This window comes from Prunus dulcis, chromosome 1 (genome assembly GCF_902201215.1).
Source record: "Prunus dulcis chromosome 1, ALMONDv2, whole genome shotgun sequence".
NCBI classification, from domain to species: Eukaryota; Viridiplantae; Streptophyta; class Magnoliopsida; order Rosales; family Rosaceae; genus Prunus; species Prunus dulcis.
The window spans coordinates 38,950,124-38,969,029 of record NC_047650.1 but is presented as its reverse complement, the minus strand read 5'-3'; the positions used below and the strand labels follow the sequence as shown (position 1 = coordinate 38,969,029).

The 18,906-nt window shown below is 36.1% G+C and overlaps 4 protein-coding genes across 5 annotated transcripts; 1 reads left to right on the top strand and 3 right to left on the bottom strand.

The window, feature by feature from the left end:
- Nucleotides 1-29: 29 nt before the first annotated feature.
- On the top strand, nt 30-3,958 carry LOC117613993 (14-3-3 protein 7). Its single transcript, XM_034342660.1, is given in 7 exon segments — nt 30-249; nt 1,319-1,625; nt 2,010-2,097; nt 2,235-2,344; nt 2,491-2,639; nt 3,395-3,429; nt 3,617-3,958. Coding segments are annotated over 7 exon segments (762 nt in total). The 5' UTR covers nt 30-182; the 3' UTR covers nt 3,623-3,958.
- Nucleotides 3,959-3,980: 22 nt separating this feature from the next.
- Nucleotides 3,981-5,522, bottom strand: LOC117613990 (pectin acetylesterase 9-like). The gene has a single exon (XM_034342657.1). The coding sequence runs from the start codon at nt 5,472-5,474 to the stop codon at nt 4,263-4,265; it is 1,212 nt and encodes a 403-aa protein (XP_034198548.1). The 5' UTR covers nt 5,475-5,522; the 3' UTR covers nt 3,981-4,262.
- A 179-nt stretch (nt 5,523-5,701) lies between these two features.
- LOC117613991 (lipase 1) lies at nt 5,702-8,647 on the bottom strand. Its single transcript, XM_034342658.1, has 4 exons — nt 7,640-8,647; nt 6,440-6,532; nt 6,182-6,249; nt 5,702-6,078 (listed from the first exon to the last, which is right to left on the bottom strand). Exons 1-4 carry the CDS (start codon nt 8,267-8,269, stop codon nt 5,907-5,909), a joined length of 963 nt encoding a protein of 320 aa, XP_034198549.1. The 5' UTR covers nt 8,270-8,647; the 3' UTR covers nt 5,702-5,906.
- A 5,082-nt stretch (nt 8,648-13,729) lies between these two features.
- On the bottom strand, nt 13,730-18,314 carry LOC117615457 (probable protein phosphatase 2C 10). 2 transcript variants are annotated; one of them, XM_034344538.1, is made up of 7 exons: nt 17,884-18,289; nt 17,576-17,730; nt 16,944-17,206; nt 16,420-16,656; nt 16,044-16,320; nt 14,475-14,629; nt 13,730-14,326 (listed from the first exon to the last, which is right to left on the bottom strand). In XM_034344538.1, exons 3-7 carry the CDS (start codon nt 16,998-17,000, stop codon nt 14,186-14,188), a joined length of 867 nt encoding a protein of 288 aa, XP_034200429.1. In that variant the 5' UTR covers nt 17,001-17,206; nt 17,576-17,730; nt 17,884-18,289; the 3' UTR covers nt 13,730-14,185. The 2 variants fall into 2 exon arrangements, with proteins under 2 accessions (XP_034200429.1, XP_034200430.1); XM_034344539.1 differs by lacking the exon at nt 16,944-17,206 and having other exon boundaries at nt 17,884-18,314.
- Nucleotides 18,315-18,906: the final 592 nt, after the last annotated feature.

The following is an 18,906-nucleotide window of genomic DNA, read 5'->3' as shown; positions in this document are numbered from 1 at the left end:
AAATTCCATACCCATTTCACACCATTGATCCTACTCCCTGTAACCTCCACTAATCATATCCAACGGTCGCTTGGACCCTCCTTCTCAGAACAGAGCATATCAATACCAGTTTCCAAGTTGCCAAAACCAACTTCTAGACAGAACACAGAGAGAGAGAGAGAGAGAGAGAGAGAGAAGAAGCTATGGACATTGAGAGAAAGAAACATGTTTACCTGGCGAAGCTTGCTGAGCAAGCCGAGAGATATGATGGTATGCTCTTCTTGCATGGACCTCCATTCTTTCACTACTTTGTTTCCCATTTCTAATAATTTATGTGTCTTATAAGAACAGTAATAATAATAATATCATCTTTTTGGCTTTGTACATATAATATTATTAATTTTGGGCAAGTTGTACTTAGTGTTGGGGAATTCATTTTTAATATTTCATGCACCAAAGAGCGATTTATGAGTTAGCAGATGTATGGATTAAATGTTGTAATATTGGATTGTTTTTCTCTTTATTTTGATTGATGGTGATCGATCCTATTGAAAGGGGAGGAAATGAAAAAAAGTGATATACTAATAAATGATTAGGTGTTCCCAGCAACAGCCAAAAAATCCCAGTTGTTTACAAGCATGATTATGTGAAACAAGAATGATTGTGAAATATGTCACCTTACAAGCAAATCCCAATTCTTCACCTGTTCATTTTGAGACTCAATGAGAAACCACTTATTTGGTTTGTGTGGCATATGTAATTATCTGAGAATTAATGGAAAGGGTTTATTTTAAATTTGTTTAGCATTTAAATGGATCTCAATTTGAATATAAGGGCCTGTTTGGGACTGCTTCTGGAATGGTTAAAAGCGCTTTCTGACAACTAAAAATACTTTTGACAGTATTTGGCAGAAAAGATTAGAAGCGCTTCTGGGTCATAGAAGCGCTTTCTGGAGAAGCACTTGCTATGTGCTTCTGGCACTCCCAAGTGCTTTTCCAGAAAGCAATTGAATTTTTTATGAAAATTCAAGATTAAAAGTGCTTATGAGCAGAAATACTTCCAGGATAAGCAATCCCAAAACGAGCCTTAGTATTAGTCTTATCATTCTTGCAATAACTTTCTGAAATGTTGCTGCTGCTTTGAGTTTTGAAGTCGTTTGCGGTGCAAATAGTTTTTGCATTGGTGGTTTCATTTCTACTATGTGTTTAATTAGTTGAAGTCAAGATGGAACTCTTATCACTTGGTATAAAGTTGACAGCTTATGTATTGTTTAGGATATTAGCCCACAATCAATTGCATATATGTGTAATGCATCAATTTTCTTGTTTTCTTGTTTCAGAGATGGTTGAAGCAATGAAGAAAGTTTCCAAGTTGGATGTGGAACTGACTGTGGAGGAGCGGAACTTGGTGTCTGTTGGGTATAAGAATGTCATTGGGGCGAGAAGGGCGTCATGGCGGATATTGTCTTCCGTTGAACAAAAGGAGGAGGTCAAGGGAAGTGAACAGAATGCTATGAGGATATAGGAGTACAGGCAGAGGGTTGAAGATGAGCTTGCAAAAATTTGCCATGACATTTTAACAGTTATTGATTACCACCTCCTTCCATCTGCATCAACAGGGGAATCTACTGTTTTTTACCAGAAGATGTGAGAGCTACTTTTCCGTTCCTCTTCTGTTGAAACTTTAAAAGCTTAAGAAGTTATGAAAGCTGATAGCATATTTTCTTCAGCTTAGAGAGAGAGTAGAATTATTTTTACATAGTTCATACAGCCAAAAAGACCATGATTGCTTTTTTCTTATTCAACTTATTTTTCACCCTAGTGGATATCATAAAACAGGGGTATTTGCTTTCGGTGCTTCTATTTGGTTATGAATTTCTTACTTTTGATGACTTTTTGTGTGTGTTAGGTTAGGAGGGATCTTCACTTCAAAGCCCATTCCTTTTGACATACCTTGTTACCATGCAAGTTGATGTTATGTGTGAAAGAGAGAGAGGTTTGAGTTGTGATCCTTCTTGTTCCCCGTGACAGGAAAGGAGATTACTATCGATATTTGGCTGAATTTAAAGCTGGTGATGATCGTAAAGAAGCGGCTGATCAATCGCTTAAAGCCTATGAGGTATTCAACTTCCTTGCTGGAGGCCCTTTTCTCTATCATGTTTTCACTTTCCTTTTTTTCTTTTCTTTTTCTTTCTCTATCTTGTTTATTCTGATATTAAGAATGAGATTGTAATGAAACTGACATATGCGCGGTAGGTTGCCAACGATACTGCTGACTCTGAGTTGCCCACAACCCATCCAATTAGACTTGGCCTGGCTCTAAACTTCTCTGTTTTTTACTATGAAATTCTCAACTCCCCTGAGAGGTTTGCTCTCTCTCTCTCTCTCTCTCTCTCTCTCTCTCTCTCTCTCTCTCTTCCCCGTTCCCGTTATTTGTACTTTCCGTAATGCTTACTCTTACTGTAGTGAGTCACCACTTTTATGTCTCATTTTGCAATTTTGCATCATGCAGGGCCTGTCATTTAGCTAAGCAGGCATTTGATGAGGCAATTGCTGAACTTGACAGCCTCAATGAAGAATCCTACAAGGACAGCACCCTTATTATGCAACTTCTGAAGGATAATCTCACATTGTGGACCTCAGATCTGCCAGAGGAAGGAGGTAATTTTATGAATAATTTTCTTTCCTTCTGCATTGTCTTGAATCTTGTGTCAACTTGATGATATATTTTCAATTATGGGTGTTGTAGATTTATAATTGAGCTACTAGATATGGATTTTAGCTTAACTTTGGTTTAGTTGCACCTCCTCATATAACAAGGATATTTATGCAAGTTTACAAAATTTTGTGAAATGTGATGTGAGAGTTCAGTTATCCAAATTTAATTATCATTGATATGGCACATCATGCATATCTCCGTAGAAAGTAGAGCTCATGATAGTGGGACAAAATCTCCTGATCGTAGCGTAGGTCTTTCCTTCGGGTGAAATCGAAGATGTTAGCTTGTTGTGCACTTCATACCATGGTAGAATTTAGGAACTGCTTTGAAACTGTGTCTAAAGTATGAGACTTCCATCAATGTCGAGTTTAAAGTTGCACATGTTGAAAATGTCAGATTGGGTTTACTAGTGCCTTCTCTTGACAATGTGATCTGAATTGATAAGCTGAGTTTTCCCCCGGGCTGAGACTCATCTGTATTATCTGTCTATTAAGAATTTCTGGATATATATATCTAAATTGACACTGTAACATTCTTTTTTTTTTTTTTGGCTTGTACTTTAAGAAATACTTCTCCGTCGGATTATGTTCTCTGCCTTAAACAATTTTTTGTCCTTGCTTTGTATTTGAACAGATTAGATTTGTTATGAGTTCATGAATTTAATTCATAATTGCTGATTCTTTCATTGAATTGTCAGGTGAGCAATCTAAAGTTGAGGAACCCCCTCCAAAGGTAAGACAGAAGAATATTATTATGCCATAAGAAAACTGCAGTGTCATTTGGTGGACTAGATGTTTGGCAAAATGCCATTGCCACCCTTACTTAGCTGTTTATTTTCTAACACTGATTTTCTGGTTTTGTTTTCTAAATTGCTTCATTTCCTTCTTCAGTTAATCACTAATTAGTTTTCAATTTGCAGAGTTAGATGGGATAAGGGAGAGTAATTATTTGGGATTGGCCTTCGTGTAGATGGAGCAACATAGGGCGCATGAATCATTGGATTACCAAGTTTGTAGTACAAGGAAAGTGACTCTAGGGTTGTATGTATTGTCTATTTAATCATGGCGCTTCTTGGCCCTTGGATTTTTGTAAAAAAAAAAAATTAATAATTGCATTGAAAGAGATCAAACCTTTGACTTGTTGCCAGCGCCGGTCACTAGTTACTTGAAGTGCCCTTGTTTACTACACAACAATCTTTTTGGCCTATTTAGATGGAAAATAGGAATGCTTACGTAGGAAGTACTTCTTGTTATAAGCGTTATTGGTGGAAGTTGAAATTTTTATTAAGAATTCGTATTATTAGAAAAGCACTTGGAAGTTGTTGTAAAGAGAAAAACCTGATTGTCTTTCTCCAAAATAAAAAAATACGTTTCTTTAATTAAAAAAACGATATATATACACTCCACTAAGATTTTTGCTTTTGTTTTCCTTCTTTGTAGTAAGCTGTGTATCACTTTGTATTGTGTTGTATATTTGTACTCTTGCTTCTTCCTTGTGAAGCTTCCAGAGAAATTTGTCTCCTTGAAAATGTTGGATAGCTTCTCGAATCTTGTAAGGGCTTGAGTTTATGGTATAAGGTTATGGCAGGTAGCGACACAAGGATATGGGCAGTCAATTTCCCTTGTTGCCCTTCTGTTGAAGTACCAATCACCTACTGCTTCTGCAATGGTCCTATTGTGAACCCTTGGAGAGTCTGCAGCAAACCACGTGTCTTGAGACTCACTTTGGCCGTGAGCAAAGCATGAATTAATGAAGAAGCCTCCTCGTCTCGAATATTTGTAGGACAATCCCATAGCAACAATCATGCTACGCCTGAATTCTTGCAATGCATTTAACTGTTGAGGATTGCACGCTGCCGGATTCAGTTTGCAACGATTCCAGTGGCCTTGTGGATCAGCTGAAGGCGGCACCAATATATGATGGAACTGGTAAACATCATAAGCTGAGTTCAATATGAAAAAAGGTGGTGTAATGAACTTCATTGCGTACTGTGGGAAGAAACACAGCTCGGGAAAATTAAGGGAGCTGGCGGTGCAGTTCTCATCCAGATTCTTCTCTACCCCGTGTAGAAAAACAACATCTTTCACGAAAGACCTCATGGTGTGGTTAGAACTTATATCTCTTTCGTCAAGAAAGAATCCGGCATCGCTCAAGCATTTCACACTGGCAGTGCTTGGTAAATATTTAGTGAAGTTGTTACAATGCAAAAAGGATGATAAACCCCCAGCAGAAGAACCTGATAGCAGAGCCTTTCTTGCCTGTCCTAAACCTTTTGGCAGAAGATCAAGAATGATTGCTTCCCAAATCTTTTGCCCTTTGAAATAGAGCAACGACGTCCCGTTTTTATATACTGCATCTCCAGCAAATGAAGCTCCATCACAATATCTAAGCTTCACACGGTTCCAATTGTAAAAATCTGGATTTAGAGATGCATTATTGCTTAGAATTCCAGAGAAGACCTCCCACTTGCTCATGTAGAGTGTTGATCCTCTACGGGTGTTGGCTCTGTCCAAGCATGATTTTTTGCTATTGCACCACCCTCCACCCTCAAACTGTAAAAGCCAGTTTCTTGCTCCACCCCCGACTCCTCTGTGCAGGTGATACGCAGGCAAACTCCCATCCAAGCAAAAAGCTTCGAGAGCCGAAGCATTCCGGACCAGAGTCATGTTCACCAGGAGCCGCTGGTCGTCCGAGTAAATGCACCGAGGCGCGCAAGTTAGCAGAGCCAGGGTGATGGCGACTAGTACTGCGTTCACATTCATCATTCTAGTAGCCATGCCGCTCTGTCTTCAATTTTACCTAATTCACGCACATACAACTTATCTTCGTATACGTATTCTTCTTTAGTATGAAGGTATTTATAAAGAAATAACAAAGATGTGTTACTTGAGATAAAATAGGAAAGAAATCTCAGTTACAACAGGACTAAATAAATAGTTAAGTAACTAAAATCCTAACTAAATAAGGACTTGTCAACATCTTAACCTTTCTATAAATAGTTAAGTAACTAAAATCCTACCCATGCATATTTTGTGCCGTTTATGGTAAAACATTACATGTTGTCTTGTATTATGTTTGCCTTCAATAAAAATATAAAAAATATAAAAAAAATATATTTTGCTTGATGAAGCACGTGATGTCATGATTGATCCAATTAAATTACACAAATTTGTTATATGGGATTAAGGGTTGGATTACATTAAATAGCTTCATGTCAGTGATTGAAGTGGTTTTGAATGTTGTTGATGTTTATTAGCAGATGGCTGCTGCATGTCGAGTAAGAAGGACTTGATGTGGTTGTAGTACTCCTTGGGCTTTTGTACGTTAATTGCATGTCCTGCATCCTTTATCACCACAAGCTCAGCGTTCTCCCCTAAGTGCCTGTATAAATATATATATATGTTTTTACCAATGAACTCAAAATTCAGAAAGAGAGACTAAACAAATGCATGCACTCGGTCAAAGACTTCGATCAGAAACTCACCTTTTTAATTTGTATGCAAATTCTAGCGGAAATACTTGATCATGCTCTCCCCATATTATAAGGGTTGGCTGTGAGAGGAGTGAGAGAAAGGTAAGAAGTACTAAATCATGTTATTATAATTTTGCAGAAGGGGAAAATGACAAGAATTTCACTTAGGTCCGCGGAAATTTCAACCGCTGATGCACACGCGGACAACTAACTTAAGTAAGATAAAGATGTGATATGACCCCAAAAAAAATACATAGATGAAAAATGAACCTGTGGAATCTTGGGAAGGTCTGAAAATTTTCGGTTTTTGGGGACGGCCATAATCAACTCTTTCTGCTCTTTCACATGTTCAGTGTACATTGCCTGCCCATTCACCATAATTTGAGTTCCATTGCATAACGAAATTACTTGGCTACTTACATGTAAATAGTTATTTTAACAGATCACAATTTGATATGTGTATAATTTTTTATTCGGGATGATTTTAATAAGGATAATATTATTCTCACTCTACCACTTAAAATATTATTGCAATAATTCCTTTTAAGACTACCATACATACTACATACCAAACCATGTTGACCCGTTCAATGTTTTATTCCATGACTGGTAGTTGATTTTGTAATGAGTCACGTGCACCATGTAGTGGTTATATCTATAATATTAATACAGCATGCACGTGACCAGTCCTACAACCACCACTACATCTACATGGTTTTTGTTTTTGTTTTTTTAAATTTTTATCAAACTACTGCATGATTTATGCCTTCAAAACGAAAATTCAACGAAGCAAATGTGTTTCGAGATCACTGTCGGGACAAGATCTCAAGAGAATGTCTTAATAAGTCAAATTACACATAAAATAACTATATATATATATATATATCAATGTTTTATGTTCCTTCCTTGCTACTAATCTCAGTCCAAATTGATCTTTTCTTCTAAGTTCGCTTCATTTCGGACCGACTGTGCACATCAATTGCAAGGATTAATGGGTTCTTTCAAGCCTAGTTAAGGGTCAAAACACGCTCTAATCCTTTTGAAAAACTTTTTCACTCTTACATTCTTACTCATGATGTGCACATGAATTATAGCGTACGCAACATAGAAGAGAAGTTTGATTTAAATTGAGATTGATAACGATACCTTAACTACAAAAATTTGCATGACAAGACATACATTGATTTACGACCCACGACACTTACATGAAAGAGTTGTGCAATTAGACAACACTTGGAAGTATTTGCACTTGTTAAACTCCCAACTTATGACGATTGAGTTTATAGCGAGTCTCATTGTTATGAGGAGACATGCATGAACGAGAGAAGATATTGCTATTTATACCATCTCAACTGACAATCTAATATGACCGGTAGTTTGATTAGCTTAACTTAATCATCATCATAATTCATGATTAATCATCATACTTAATCACTTAATCATCATCTAAGAAGTATTAGAAACATTTACCTCAATGAAATCCATAAGCAAGCAAGAGGGGATCAACCCAAGAGGAGGCGGCTTGAAAAAAGTGTACTTGATCAACTCCCTAAGCTTCTGCGGCGTCTGCGGCACCAAAATGCTCGCAGCCTCGTCCAAATCCGATATCGGAAACACGCCTTCCCGGATGTCCTTCTCCTCTAAGCACACCGCGGCGCAGCATATCACAACCCTCTCCACCGCCTCCCTGTAATTGGCAGCCAGGCTGTACCCCACAAACCCGCCATAGCTCAGCCCCACCAGGCTCAGCCTTCTCACCGAGTGGGCCTCCATGACCCGCATCACGCACTCGGCCTGGAACGACTCGGACCGGTCCGGCCGGGTCGTGGACGACTCGCCGAAGAAGAGGAGGTCAGGGACGTAGACGTTGAAGTCGGGGGTAACGTGGCGGAGGAGGTCAACGAATTGCCACATCGCGTTGACTCCGAGGCCGTGGATGAGGAGGAGGTTGCGCTTGGTCGGGTTTGGGGACTGCGGGACCCAGCAGTGCATGGTGGTACCGCCATCTTTGATGTCTGTGATTGCGGACCGGAGGCCGGCTCGGGCGAAGGTGGACCGGTGGCATGAATTTTTTGACTCGGTGAAGCTGAAGCATGGCATTTTTGGTAATTTTTTGGAAGTGTGTGGAAATAATTGAAGGGAAAAGAATCCCCTATTGAGGACTCCGGGTGATTTTGTGTTGTTTTGAGGTGGGGTATGCTGATTGGTGAGTTGTGTTCGTTGAGTTTGGTTTGGTTTGGGAACTTGCTTTTCATGTGAATGTCATGTTACATGCGGTACAACAAATGCGTAGATAAAGAAGGGACCGGTAGAGGCATGGAAAAATTATGCAAAGCAAAGATGGGAAAGTACTCGAGAAGAGTGGGAGATAGAGAGAGTTCAGTAGTGTTGTGTTGACAATGACATTTACCCAAAACAATATTCTCTTGCTAGACTGTCACGTTTGTATTGATTGTGAATTATATTGGAGTTAGTTCTTATCGGAATTTGTAGTTGATATTTATAATGTGGATATACAGACATTTTTGTCACAATATATTTTGATAAGGAAACAAGACTCACAATGGGTGTGCCCAAAATTTAGAGGACCCCAGATGAATATATGGAATGATCCCAATCCTTCAATAGAAACAAAGTGGTTGAGATGGCAAGACAATAAAATCTGGATCGCATGGTTCATTTATTTCTTTGTTTTGTTTTGTTTTTGCATGTAGGGTTGAGGTTTTATTATTTAGGGAGATTCTCCAATAAGTATTTTATGTTAAGTATTAGTTACATGCTTTTAATCTCGGTCGTTGGATTGTATTCATTAAATATGTTGGTAATTTCTTATATGCAATTCAACAATTCAGATTAGAAGTATGTAATAAATCATTAACTTAAATACTTAATGAAGAATGTCCCTATTATAGATTAGTAGAGTGATATTGAGTTGTTAATATATGACTCAAATTCTAGCATTAGCTTTTATGTGTCGATAGATGTGTGATCCCCACAATATATATCTATATATAGGTTCGTTTCACGATATTTTGTATATGTTGAGAAGAAATTATTATATTTATTAGCATGATTGATTGTTTTACAGTGTAAAATTATTATTTAGAGCTTATATTTAAGATTTCTAGTCTCAGATTGGTAGTCACTTCGATCACCCAAAATAATCAACCATGTTGATAAATTGAATCACAATTGAAGAGAAATGAATAGAAATGAAGCTTCCTCAATATAAATAGATGAAATGACGGAAATTAATTGGGCTGCATATCTATCTCATAATGGAAATTAAATAGTCCAGAAGATAGCCCTATCTCATACAGGTAGGGATTTCATTAGACCATCAATGGGCTGCCAAACTATGGGCCATCACATCATCAATGGACCCATGCACGGGCATAGTGAAGGTGAAGAAAATTTCTTACGTTATAATTATACTCTACACGTAAATAATTTTGTCCAATAAAAAAAAGTATTGATTTGCATATTAATAGTCTTATATTCGAATTTTCATGGCACCTTCATAGTGTGTGTGTAAAAAACCTTTATAGTATAAACTATCGATTGTATTTTTTTTATTAAAAAAAAATTATGATCACTCACTGTACACTAAACATAGCAATTTTGCACGTGCAGAGTGAAGCATATATTCTTATTTACAATTTTCTTTTAGAATGTCAACTAGTCCCTTGTTTTACCTCATCAATTAATTTAGTCATTGTGCTATTAATTTGACCAATTTTATCTTTGTATTTGTATATGTTAGCTAATAAGCAAATTCAGTTACTCATTAAGAGATTTAAACTAGGAATTTTTCTCACTATTTATTTTCTTTGACTCGGCCAGAAATTCACATTGTCACAGTATTTGACTCTCAACTTTTTTCTCACCTGTCGGGTCACGGGGGCCTTTTTAGCATCATTCGAAATATGTATTGTCTTGATAGCAGCTTTCAAATTAATCAGTGATGATTAATTATTAAAAAATTATTTCTAGTATTTGTAAGTCCTTAAAGAGGTCTTGGTATGTCATGATCTTAGGATGGAGTAGTCTCTCCTCCTCTTAAACTTTTGCTCATAAAAATATAATTGTTTCCAACATGCATTTCAACAAACTAAATTTGTAGCGGATGCGCTAGCAGATCTAGACCACTTTTTAAAATCATATCAATCTTGAAATCTAGTTGTACTTGGGATTTTGTGTTGTACTTGTATTCTTAAGCATAAAATACAATTTTTAAAAACTATTTAAACTCTATAAAAGGGAAACTTTGAAATTTTCTTTTATTTCTTGCTTGAAAATCAGATCTAAGGATATAGACATGATTTTTCACCCATTCTACGTAAAACCCATAAGTTGAAACAAGTTTCTGGTTATTGGTTGGAGCTTTTGGCCGCGACTCTATTTGACAACTTATATCTTCCATCATAAATTCTTGGTTATGAGCAATTTGTTCATGAATTTGAAACTAATTTTATAAGCTTTAATACGACTATTATATTGTGTATTGGAATTGATGTTTTATAAATTTTAACTTTTTATTTTTATTTTTAATACAAATGATATTTGGGGAAGAGAGTTTTCTCACATATGAAGGTGTCATGAGGGTTCAAAATAGAATTCGAACCTGGAACTACTAATCTATAAGTCAATGCTATGTTCACTCGGTATAAATTTTAACTTAAGAGAAGTCATGAGAGATGAAACTTATTTCATCTATTAAACTGACCAAAATTTGAAATTGTCCTTAACTTGCTAATAACAAAATCAAAAACAATGACCAAGATAATAAAATTGCACTATAATACAAATTAAAAATAACATTAAAGTATGAACTAAGTTAAAAATAAAAATAAAGAAAAAGACGAATTAGATAAAAAAAGATTTATTGATATTATACTCTAAAAGTTGGAAATATCAAACCTGTTGTATATTCATATTAAAACATACGTGAACAAATTATACCACGTGACTGTTTTATGGTACCATACAATAGTTTCTTCATACCTTGAGAGATCATTTATTCTCAAAAGAACCAACCTTTGAAGTTAGAACATGTTATGTGACTAGCCAAAACAAACCTACGCTAAAAGTAATGTCAATGTATAACCATTGAGATCTTCCTCCCTACATCCTTTTTGTCATCGCTTCCCCTGATTTCTTCAAAACCCTAGTTTCCATCCTCTTGGTTACAAGGCTGTCTCTCTGCATCAACTGGTTCCTACCCTTTCGTTTTTCATCGTACTTAAGACTGCGAAAACTGGGTGAGTTCAGAGTTAGGGAGCTTAAGTACTCAATATCCCTCTCGAATGTTTCAGCTTGTAAGTGGCATGGTGGTGGCTCTTGGTCTTTCTTTTCCAGCTCTTTCAAATCAATGTTGCATTCCAGATAATTAGCACCAGCCATTGCAAGAGCCTCAATGGAAGATGACATATTTTTGGCTGCCTTTACCGACAGTAGAAAGAACCCAATTGGATGAAAGAAAATTCTTCTCGGGGAATCGTATCTAAGATCTAGGATGCATGAATAAATGTTCTTAATTATTTGAGCTACCCATCCTTGCATTTTTTTAGGGTTTAAATAGAGGTAATCTTAGTTGGAAACAAATTAAATTCCTAAACCAATAACTAGTAGATCTCTTTTGTTAACCAAACTAGGACTATTTTCTATTAGTTTATTTTTTTATTTTTTTGGTTTCGGGCAACCTAAAATCAAAGAAGCTCATATTTAACCTAATAATTTTCTCTCAACTTTTTCTTGGACCGATAATTTCCTTCTAAGTCGACTATATTATTCTGGTTTAGTTCTGCAAAATCTTTTCTTTCCGTTTCAAGGTTCTGAAAATACCAAAAATGCATTAGATTGTTCATTTGAAAAGATTACCAGTTACATCTTACCACAAAGCCACTCCACCACAACCTGCCCATACTTATTTTTTGGGTGTTTTTTACCCAATTATAAGGGCCCGTTTGGGAGAAGAGATTTGAGGTGTCCAAATCCAAATCACTCTGTTTGGGCCTATTTTCAAGTGGATTTGGAAAATTTGATAGGCCAAAATGTAAAGCTTTCATTTCAAATAGGTATTTGGGTGAGTTTGAGATCCAAACTCTCACTCATTCTTCTCTCCCATCCCATCTCGAGTGTGATCTGAATCTTCTTTGATTTATCATCTTTGGATGCAATATTTCTTCTGGGATAATTGTTGGTCTTGTTTGGTTGGTAAGAAACAGTGGGAAAACAGAAGGAAAGTTTTGTAATTATTAATTTCTGTACTTTATAATTACGCTTGTCTTCTCAATGACGTTTTCATTTCTAATTGTGCATTTGGATGAGTTACTGGGTTTTTTAAATTGAAATTCTAACTTAAAATTGGGGAAAAACCAAACCCAACCACAAATTGGGGAAAATCAAATAGCAGATTTGACCTAATCAGAGCACAAGAATTGTTACTACACCAATTATCCCATAACATTTTTTCACTATGCCCATGAACCAATTTTAGAGAAACCCAAGAAATGAAAAATAAAAAGGAGTGAGTGATTAAAAAGGAAGATTCAAATGTTCCAAGCAAAGGGTAGCCAGAAAAGCAAGAAATGCAAATCTGGGTTTAAGCCCCAAGACCATGGAGAATCAATTTATGCCTCCAGAACAAAGCCAACCAAGAAATTGATCAAAAGATCTTAACCCTTGCAGCCGAAAGAAGAGGCAATTACTGTAATAAAAAAAAACCAAGCAAAGACCCACTAAACAAATTCAAATAATCATGATAATTGCTTAACTACACACAGAAAATGACGAGAAAATGAAGAGAAGAACGCAGAGAGTGACGGAGAGAAGCATTGCAGGGAAGGATATTGGAGGAGAGGTTAATTGTGTGTATATATAGGCTCGTCTTAAAACCCTAGCTACAATACAAGGGTTTGGCTATTATAGACCGATACTGCGGTGTATTAGCATTTGCGAATTTGGTGGTGACTCTCTATCCCTCCCTCCTGCTATATACCATATTTGTATATTGTACCCCTGAATAGTTTTATGAATTTACCTCTTTGTTACATTTGGTATCTGAAAATGTCCCTATAATGAAAAACCTTCGTTAAAAATTATTTTCCTTTTCATTTATTTATTAAAATCAAGTGTTAGATTGAATTCTTGAATATGTTATTGTTTTTTATCAGACTTTTTCTTATACAAGTACGGGGAGGGTATTTGAACTCAAGTGCAAGAAAACTGGTCCACTTCCTTGCTCAACTGGCCTAACGCACGTATAGGTACATATTCATACATATGTTACCAATGTAATGGTTCTAATTAAATGGACGAATTAATCCTTTTTATTTCTTTCGAAAGTGACTAAATTCAAAATTCAATCTAAAACTCCCCCGCCTCAATGGCTATGGCTAATTTTAAATTTTCAAAGTCTTAAAAAAAATTAAAAATTAAAAATTAAAAAACACTAAAAGTTAAAAGAAATTATTTAAGTTGAGTGGAATGAGAGGAATTTCAAATCAAAACTACAAACTTTTAGTATTACCGGACTTCGATCATAACAAATGACTAGGCTAGGGAAGAACAAAGAATTGTATTATCCCAGCTAAAATCTCCACTGGTAAGCAGTCTTCAACAAATTTGATACCGCAAAAGGAAAAACCTGGTCCAAAACAAAATGCATTCCTCCAATCACAAACAGAAGCATGTCATCTACATAGCCGCTTGGTCATTTGAGTAAAGTAAAATGGCCACATATACATCAAACTAAATCACCTTCTCAAAGAATTCAAACAATATCAAACACCAGAACATAAATAAGAGCATAAATTTACAGTGGGAAGCATTCCACTATTTCTCCCTTCTTTTTCTTTGGCCAATTTCCATGCTGCATAACTCATTCAAGGTTTACCCCAACCAGGTATGTATTTGTTGTTGTTGTGTAATCCATTCATAAATCAGCCTTGCATGCGACGAAACTTGATTTATTGCTATATACTGCACCCGGAAAGCAATATGGTTTTACTGGTATCATCCCCTAAATCTAACAACAACGCAAGAAATATCATCTTTACTATCTCTTTTCAGTGCTTCAGCTGTTAGTTGCTTAGCTGCCTTCAGAGGGTCTTTAATCTTTCTTGCAATATCAACTGCCTCTTGATTATCCATGACCTAGATTATCACATACAGAAGAAAAAAAGTTATTGTCATGATATTTGAAGCACGCTCCGTTTAGGTGAATTCTTCCCCGTTTTTCTAGACTGCCAAAATAATTGGCACAATGCACCAAGGAGAAGAAAGATCAGGTAAAATGTTTCACCTTCCAAAGACCATCACTGGCAAGGATTAGAACATCAGTAGTATTGTCTACGAAGGTATCTTGTACGTCGGGATCTGATCGCAAATGTGACTTGAGGCTTTTGTCTCCAAAAGCACGAGAAACAGCCAGCTGCCCGTTGACCCTAGGAACGTCTCCTGAAAATAAAAGCGTGTGATAGAAGTCAGATCAATGAGAGGCTTAACATAAGCTCAATTGGTACCCTGTATGGTTACAGCTATAATACCAATGATAGATGCGGAATATTCATTAACATGAAAGACCCCATAATTGACACATGCAACTCACAGCTGCATCAGGAAAATATCTTAAGACTAAACGTTTTTCATACAAGATAACTTTCACTGGTTGTTTACTCATAATTAAAATTGAAAACAGAAATCCTGATTTGTGGTCTAAATCCCACTTGAAGAGTTTTATTACCCCCAAAATAAATAGGGAAGAGTTGGTGCATTGAAATCATGCTAGCTTCTTCTAAGCTTGCATTGCCATAACATCAGACAAACAGGCATGCAGACTGCTGAGACCAACTCCGGTAAACAAAGTATCAACAAACAAAGATGTCAATAGAAGGTAGATTCTCGAAAAAGGTCTTAGTTTGGATAAAAATCCCTTTTTATCTTGTGCACAGTGTCATCCAATCTTTAGTTGGAAACTTGAAAAACCGGATGCCTGCCCAGTGCCGGAAGGTCAAGGAAGTTGGTGACCTGATGAGACATAGTTCATATATTCAACATAATTACGTATTTACAGCCAGAGGAATCATTACCGCATGGCATAGATGGGGAGGTCAAGGGTATCACGGCACTACAAAGGCCTCCAGTAAAAAGATTACTGTCTGCTAAAAGTCAGAGGAAGCCAGATTCTAAAATCTATTTAAAAAAATTGTTCAAACAACTTCTACAATTTGGACAATAAGGACCTGATCGAGAATTTCCTACTATTCTTCAGAAGTGCTCAAGTGATTCATAAGAAATTATCAAGTCTTTGGTACTCAGATGGCTAAACTTATGAATGGAATAAGGTTTTACTTCTTTCTTTCCCCTTTCGTATTTACTTATTTGGAAAACTTAAAGTTGCTAAAAGTCTTAAGTTCTTCTGGAGAATGCAATTCCCACGAAGTATAGCCAACACAAATTTGAATTAAATAACAGAAGTGCAGAAAACTAATCCAAAGGATCAGCAAAGTCATCCTCTAAGACAAAGTAAGCTCATAGTTCAACTCCTATCTGAATGCTGATATTTTCTTGCAAATAAAATAGTTTATGGTATTGCTTCTATCTATTTGGTGTAAGAACTGTTGAACAATTTCAATTGTTGAGAAAGCGACAAAAGTCTTGGAATTTATCTCAGTGGAAAACCCTTGCAGCACAAAACTAAAATCTACATGACATATTAACAGATGAAGCACCACTTTAAAAAATAAAATAGTGAAAATTGATTACTTGTTCTTTTTCTTGAAAAACCAGTAATGTTCATTCAAAATGTTACAGTTTTACATGTGTATTTACACATTGAATGAACTTTCTAAACATCATTGCTGTAAAATACCTGGCATGTTTGAGACAAAGCCACCTTTGTTTTCAATGCTGCCTCGTTCAGTATTGGGCTCATGGTCTATAGACATCTGTACTGCCTGACCACCCTTTGAAAGAACTGCCCGTGAATCTCCAACATTTGCCACCCATAATCGCTGACCGTTTAACAATATTGCAGTTACAGCAGTGGACCCACCACGCCCCAAGTCAGAACTATGAGAGAGAATTGCCTGGTCCGTCCGCTCATAGGCTTTTAAGATAGATCTGTTAGGGTCGACCCAAAACTCTTCCTGCAATATTTACATGAAAATTGTAAGAATACATCACTCCACAATTTCTATGTACCTAAACAAGACAAATAAATGGAACTATCTGAAATTAGCAGCTACCTCCTTAAGGATATTTGAAAACAAATGCTTCTGTAGATATGCAGGCACAGTGTCTCCCAAATGGCCATCATATATAGCAAACAATCCTAACTCATGTCCTTGGCTCCGAACAAACTTAGCAACATGATAATCCTCCATTGGATGATTAGCTTTTCCTTTTACCAGGCTGAAACCATACTTTGCTAACCCATCGTGGCTTCTTCCCTTACCAGAGCCAGATGATGAACGTCCCCCATACTGCATAGAAAAATTATAAATAATACAACCTCAATCTTGTATAGTTCATAGACAGGCACACTCAGAAGGAAACAATTGTTTTCAACTTTTTGCTTCGAAACATAAAAATTCAGTTTCTAGTCCATTTACCAGGTAAAGAATGAAATTTGAGTTTCATGCATTAAGGCAAGCATAGAAGAAAATCGAGCTTGAATCTATTTCTTTTTTAGAATTGCTTTCCTTCTTAAGCTTCTTTTAAGTACAATGAAACAGAACTCTATTATATGGCTGTTGAGTAAAAACAATACACTTATTTTTAATGCACCAAACCAAGAGAGCAGCCAGTTAGAAACATGTTGGTTCATTTTTGGTCCGCACGTGTTGGCTCAATTCAGAAGTTCAGCACCTATGGAAATTGTGGCCTAAGTATTCTAGTATTGAAGGCAACTGAATATCCCTTGTACCCAGCTTCAGAAATGCAGCAGAAGAAAGTAAATACTCGGCTTTAGCATCCTCAGTCAAGTAGAATACCCAAAATCACTTCAATTTACCAAATATTGCAAAGCAGTTCCTAAGATCATATCAGAAAACCAAAACACACAACATCGGTAGAGAACAGGAAAAGATGAAATAAATGAACAAAGAAGAATGAACGATCATGATACCCCTTAATCCCAAAAGAGCATATTAATCCAGCTGACCATAACAATTAATAAAACATAATTTTCAAATCCACCCGAAAGCTGATGGATATCCTACTAGAAAAATCAAGTACATGAACAAAATTCCTCAATTGAATTACACATATAGTCCCAGAAAATATCAAAAACCATGCTTTATAAGACTTATGATTGAGAAAATATACATCAAACAAAAAACAAACAAAACAAAATAAAAGGACTGCATATAAGGGGCATAAGAAGTGAAAAAACATGATCACCTGAGAGTAGGAACCGCTAAAACAGCATAACCTATCCATAAAAAAGGAAGTACTGGAGCTAAATCTTCAGCATCCAACTCTTGTAATCACCTCCAATCCAAATTCCAAACCAGACCCACCTTCCAAGATCAAAACTTGTTGCCTAAATTCTCAAACTGCACCATGAGAACCAATTTCAATCATTATAAACAAAGCAAGCAAAAACCTTTTTGAAAAAACAAAACAGCCCTAAAACCCACAAAGCCACTAAGAACAAAATCCACAAACGAGTAAAAACAGGAACTGGGTACCCGGGATTTTGGTCTTACCACCCAATGAAAGCTAGAAAATGGCTTGGCTTTTGTTTATTTGGCGGTGCCCCTTTCTTCTTCTTCTTCTGATGACTTCGCACAAGCAATTGAATAAAAACAGAATGGCAATGATGACGAGTAATAAAGAAATAAAAGAGAGAACATTTGAAACCTTTTTCTTTAAAAAGGGAAAATAAAATAAAACTGGAGAAATTAAAGTTTTATGCGAGCTTAGGAACTGTGTGATGATTTATAACCGCTATCGTGGGAGTCTGGGAATGAATAATTAATTAATTTTTTATTTTTATTTTTACTTTATTTTAAAGGTCCTAAAGGAAACTGGAAAAGGATGCCATAAAACAGAGACTTCTTCGCTGTTGACTTTTTGCTGCCTCTACTCTCTTCTTCATTTTCAGTCCAGTCTGTTTCTTTTCTTTCTTTCTCTTCCTATGCTGCTTTTTCGTATTTCACTTTTGTTTTTGTTTTTTACACACGCGGTTTTGTATTTGTCTTTTTCTAAGCACACGGTTTTGTATTTTGTACAAAATATTTGTACCTAAATACTCCAAGGAATATTTGGGGAAAGCTAAATACTACAAGGAAGACTCTTTAATATTCATTATTAGTATGTAACGCTTGCACGGCTGATATTATACTCTAAAGTTTTATTACTTTAACGATAAAAATTCATGATCATTAATTGTTGAGTCAAAGTTCAATGGTTGACTTTCAAACTTGATTCAAATCACAATAATGTGCTTAAATCTTTAAAATTAATGTCAAATATTAGATTTTGATCCGAAAATAATTGACCGCCAAATTTTTTGATTCTTGGGGACCAAGAAATATGACTTAGTTCGACCAAAAAAAGAAAGAAATATGACTTAGTATTATATTATAGGGTTATGTATGCATATGTTTGTACTAGTGTTGTATTCAAATGAATGAATATCATATGGGATGTTTTTAGTGAACAGATATTCTTATGCACCAAAAGAATGAGTTTTTGATTGCCATTATCTTTCGGATGTTTTTATTTAT

What these genes read in the sequence shown, in the direction of transcription:
- LOC117615457 (XM_034344538.1), bottom strand. Translation starts at nt 17,000, where the DNA reads ATGAACCAACATGTTTCTAACTGGCTGCTCTCTTGGTTTGGTGCATTA. An exon ending in TTGGTGCATTAAAAATAAGT is followed by an intron (nt 16,657 to 16,943) that starts GTATTGTTTTTA and finishes TTTTCTATGCAG; the next exon opens with TATGGGGGACGTTCATCATC. An exon ending in CTTTGTCTCAAACATGCCAG is followed by an intron (nt 14,630 to 16,043) that starts GTATTTTACAGC and finishes TTTTATTTTCAG; the next exon opens with GAGACGTTCCTAGGGTCAAC.
- LOC117613991 (XM_034342658.1), bottom strand. Translation starts at nt 8,269, where the DNA reads ATGCCATGCTTCAGCTTCACCGAGTCAAAAAATTCATGCCACCGGTCC. An exon ending in TGCTTATGGATTTCATTGAG is followed by an intron (nt 6,533 to 7,639) that starts GTAAATGTTTCT and finishes GTGAATGGGCAG; the next exon opens with GCAATGTACACTGAACATGT. An exon ending in TTTGCATACAAATTAAAAAG is followed by an intron (nt 6,079 to 6,181) that starts GTGAGTTTCTGA and finishes ATATTTATACAG; the next exon opens with GCACTTAGGGGAGAACGCTG.
- LOC117613990 (XM_034342657.1), bottom strand. Translation starts at nt 5,474, where the DNA reads ATGGCTACTAGAATGATGAATGTGAACGCAGTACTAGTCGCCATCACC.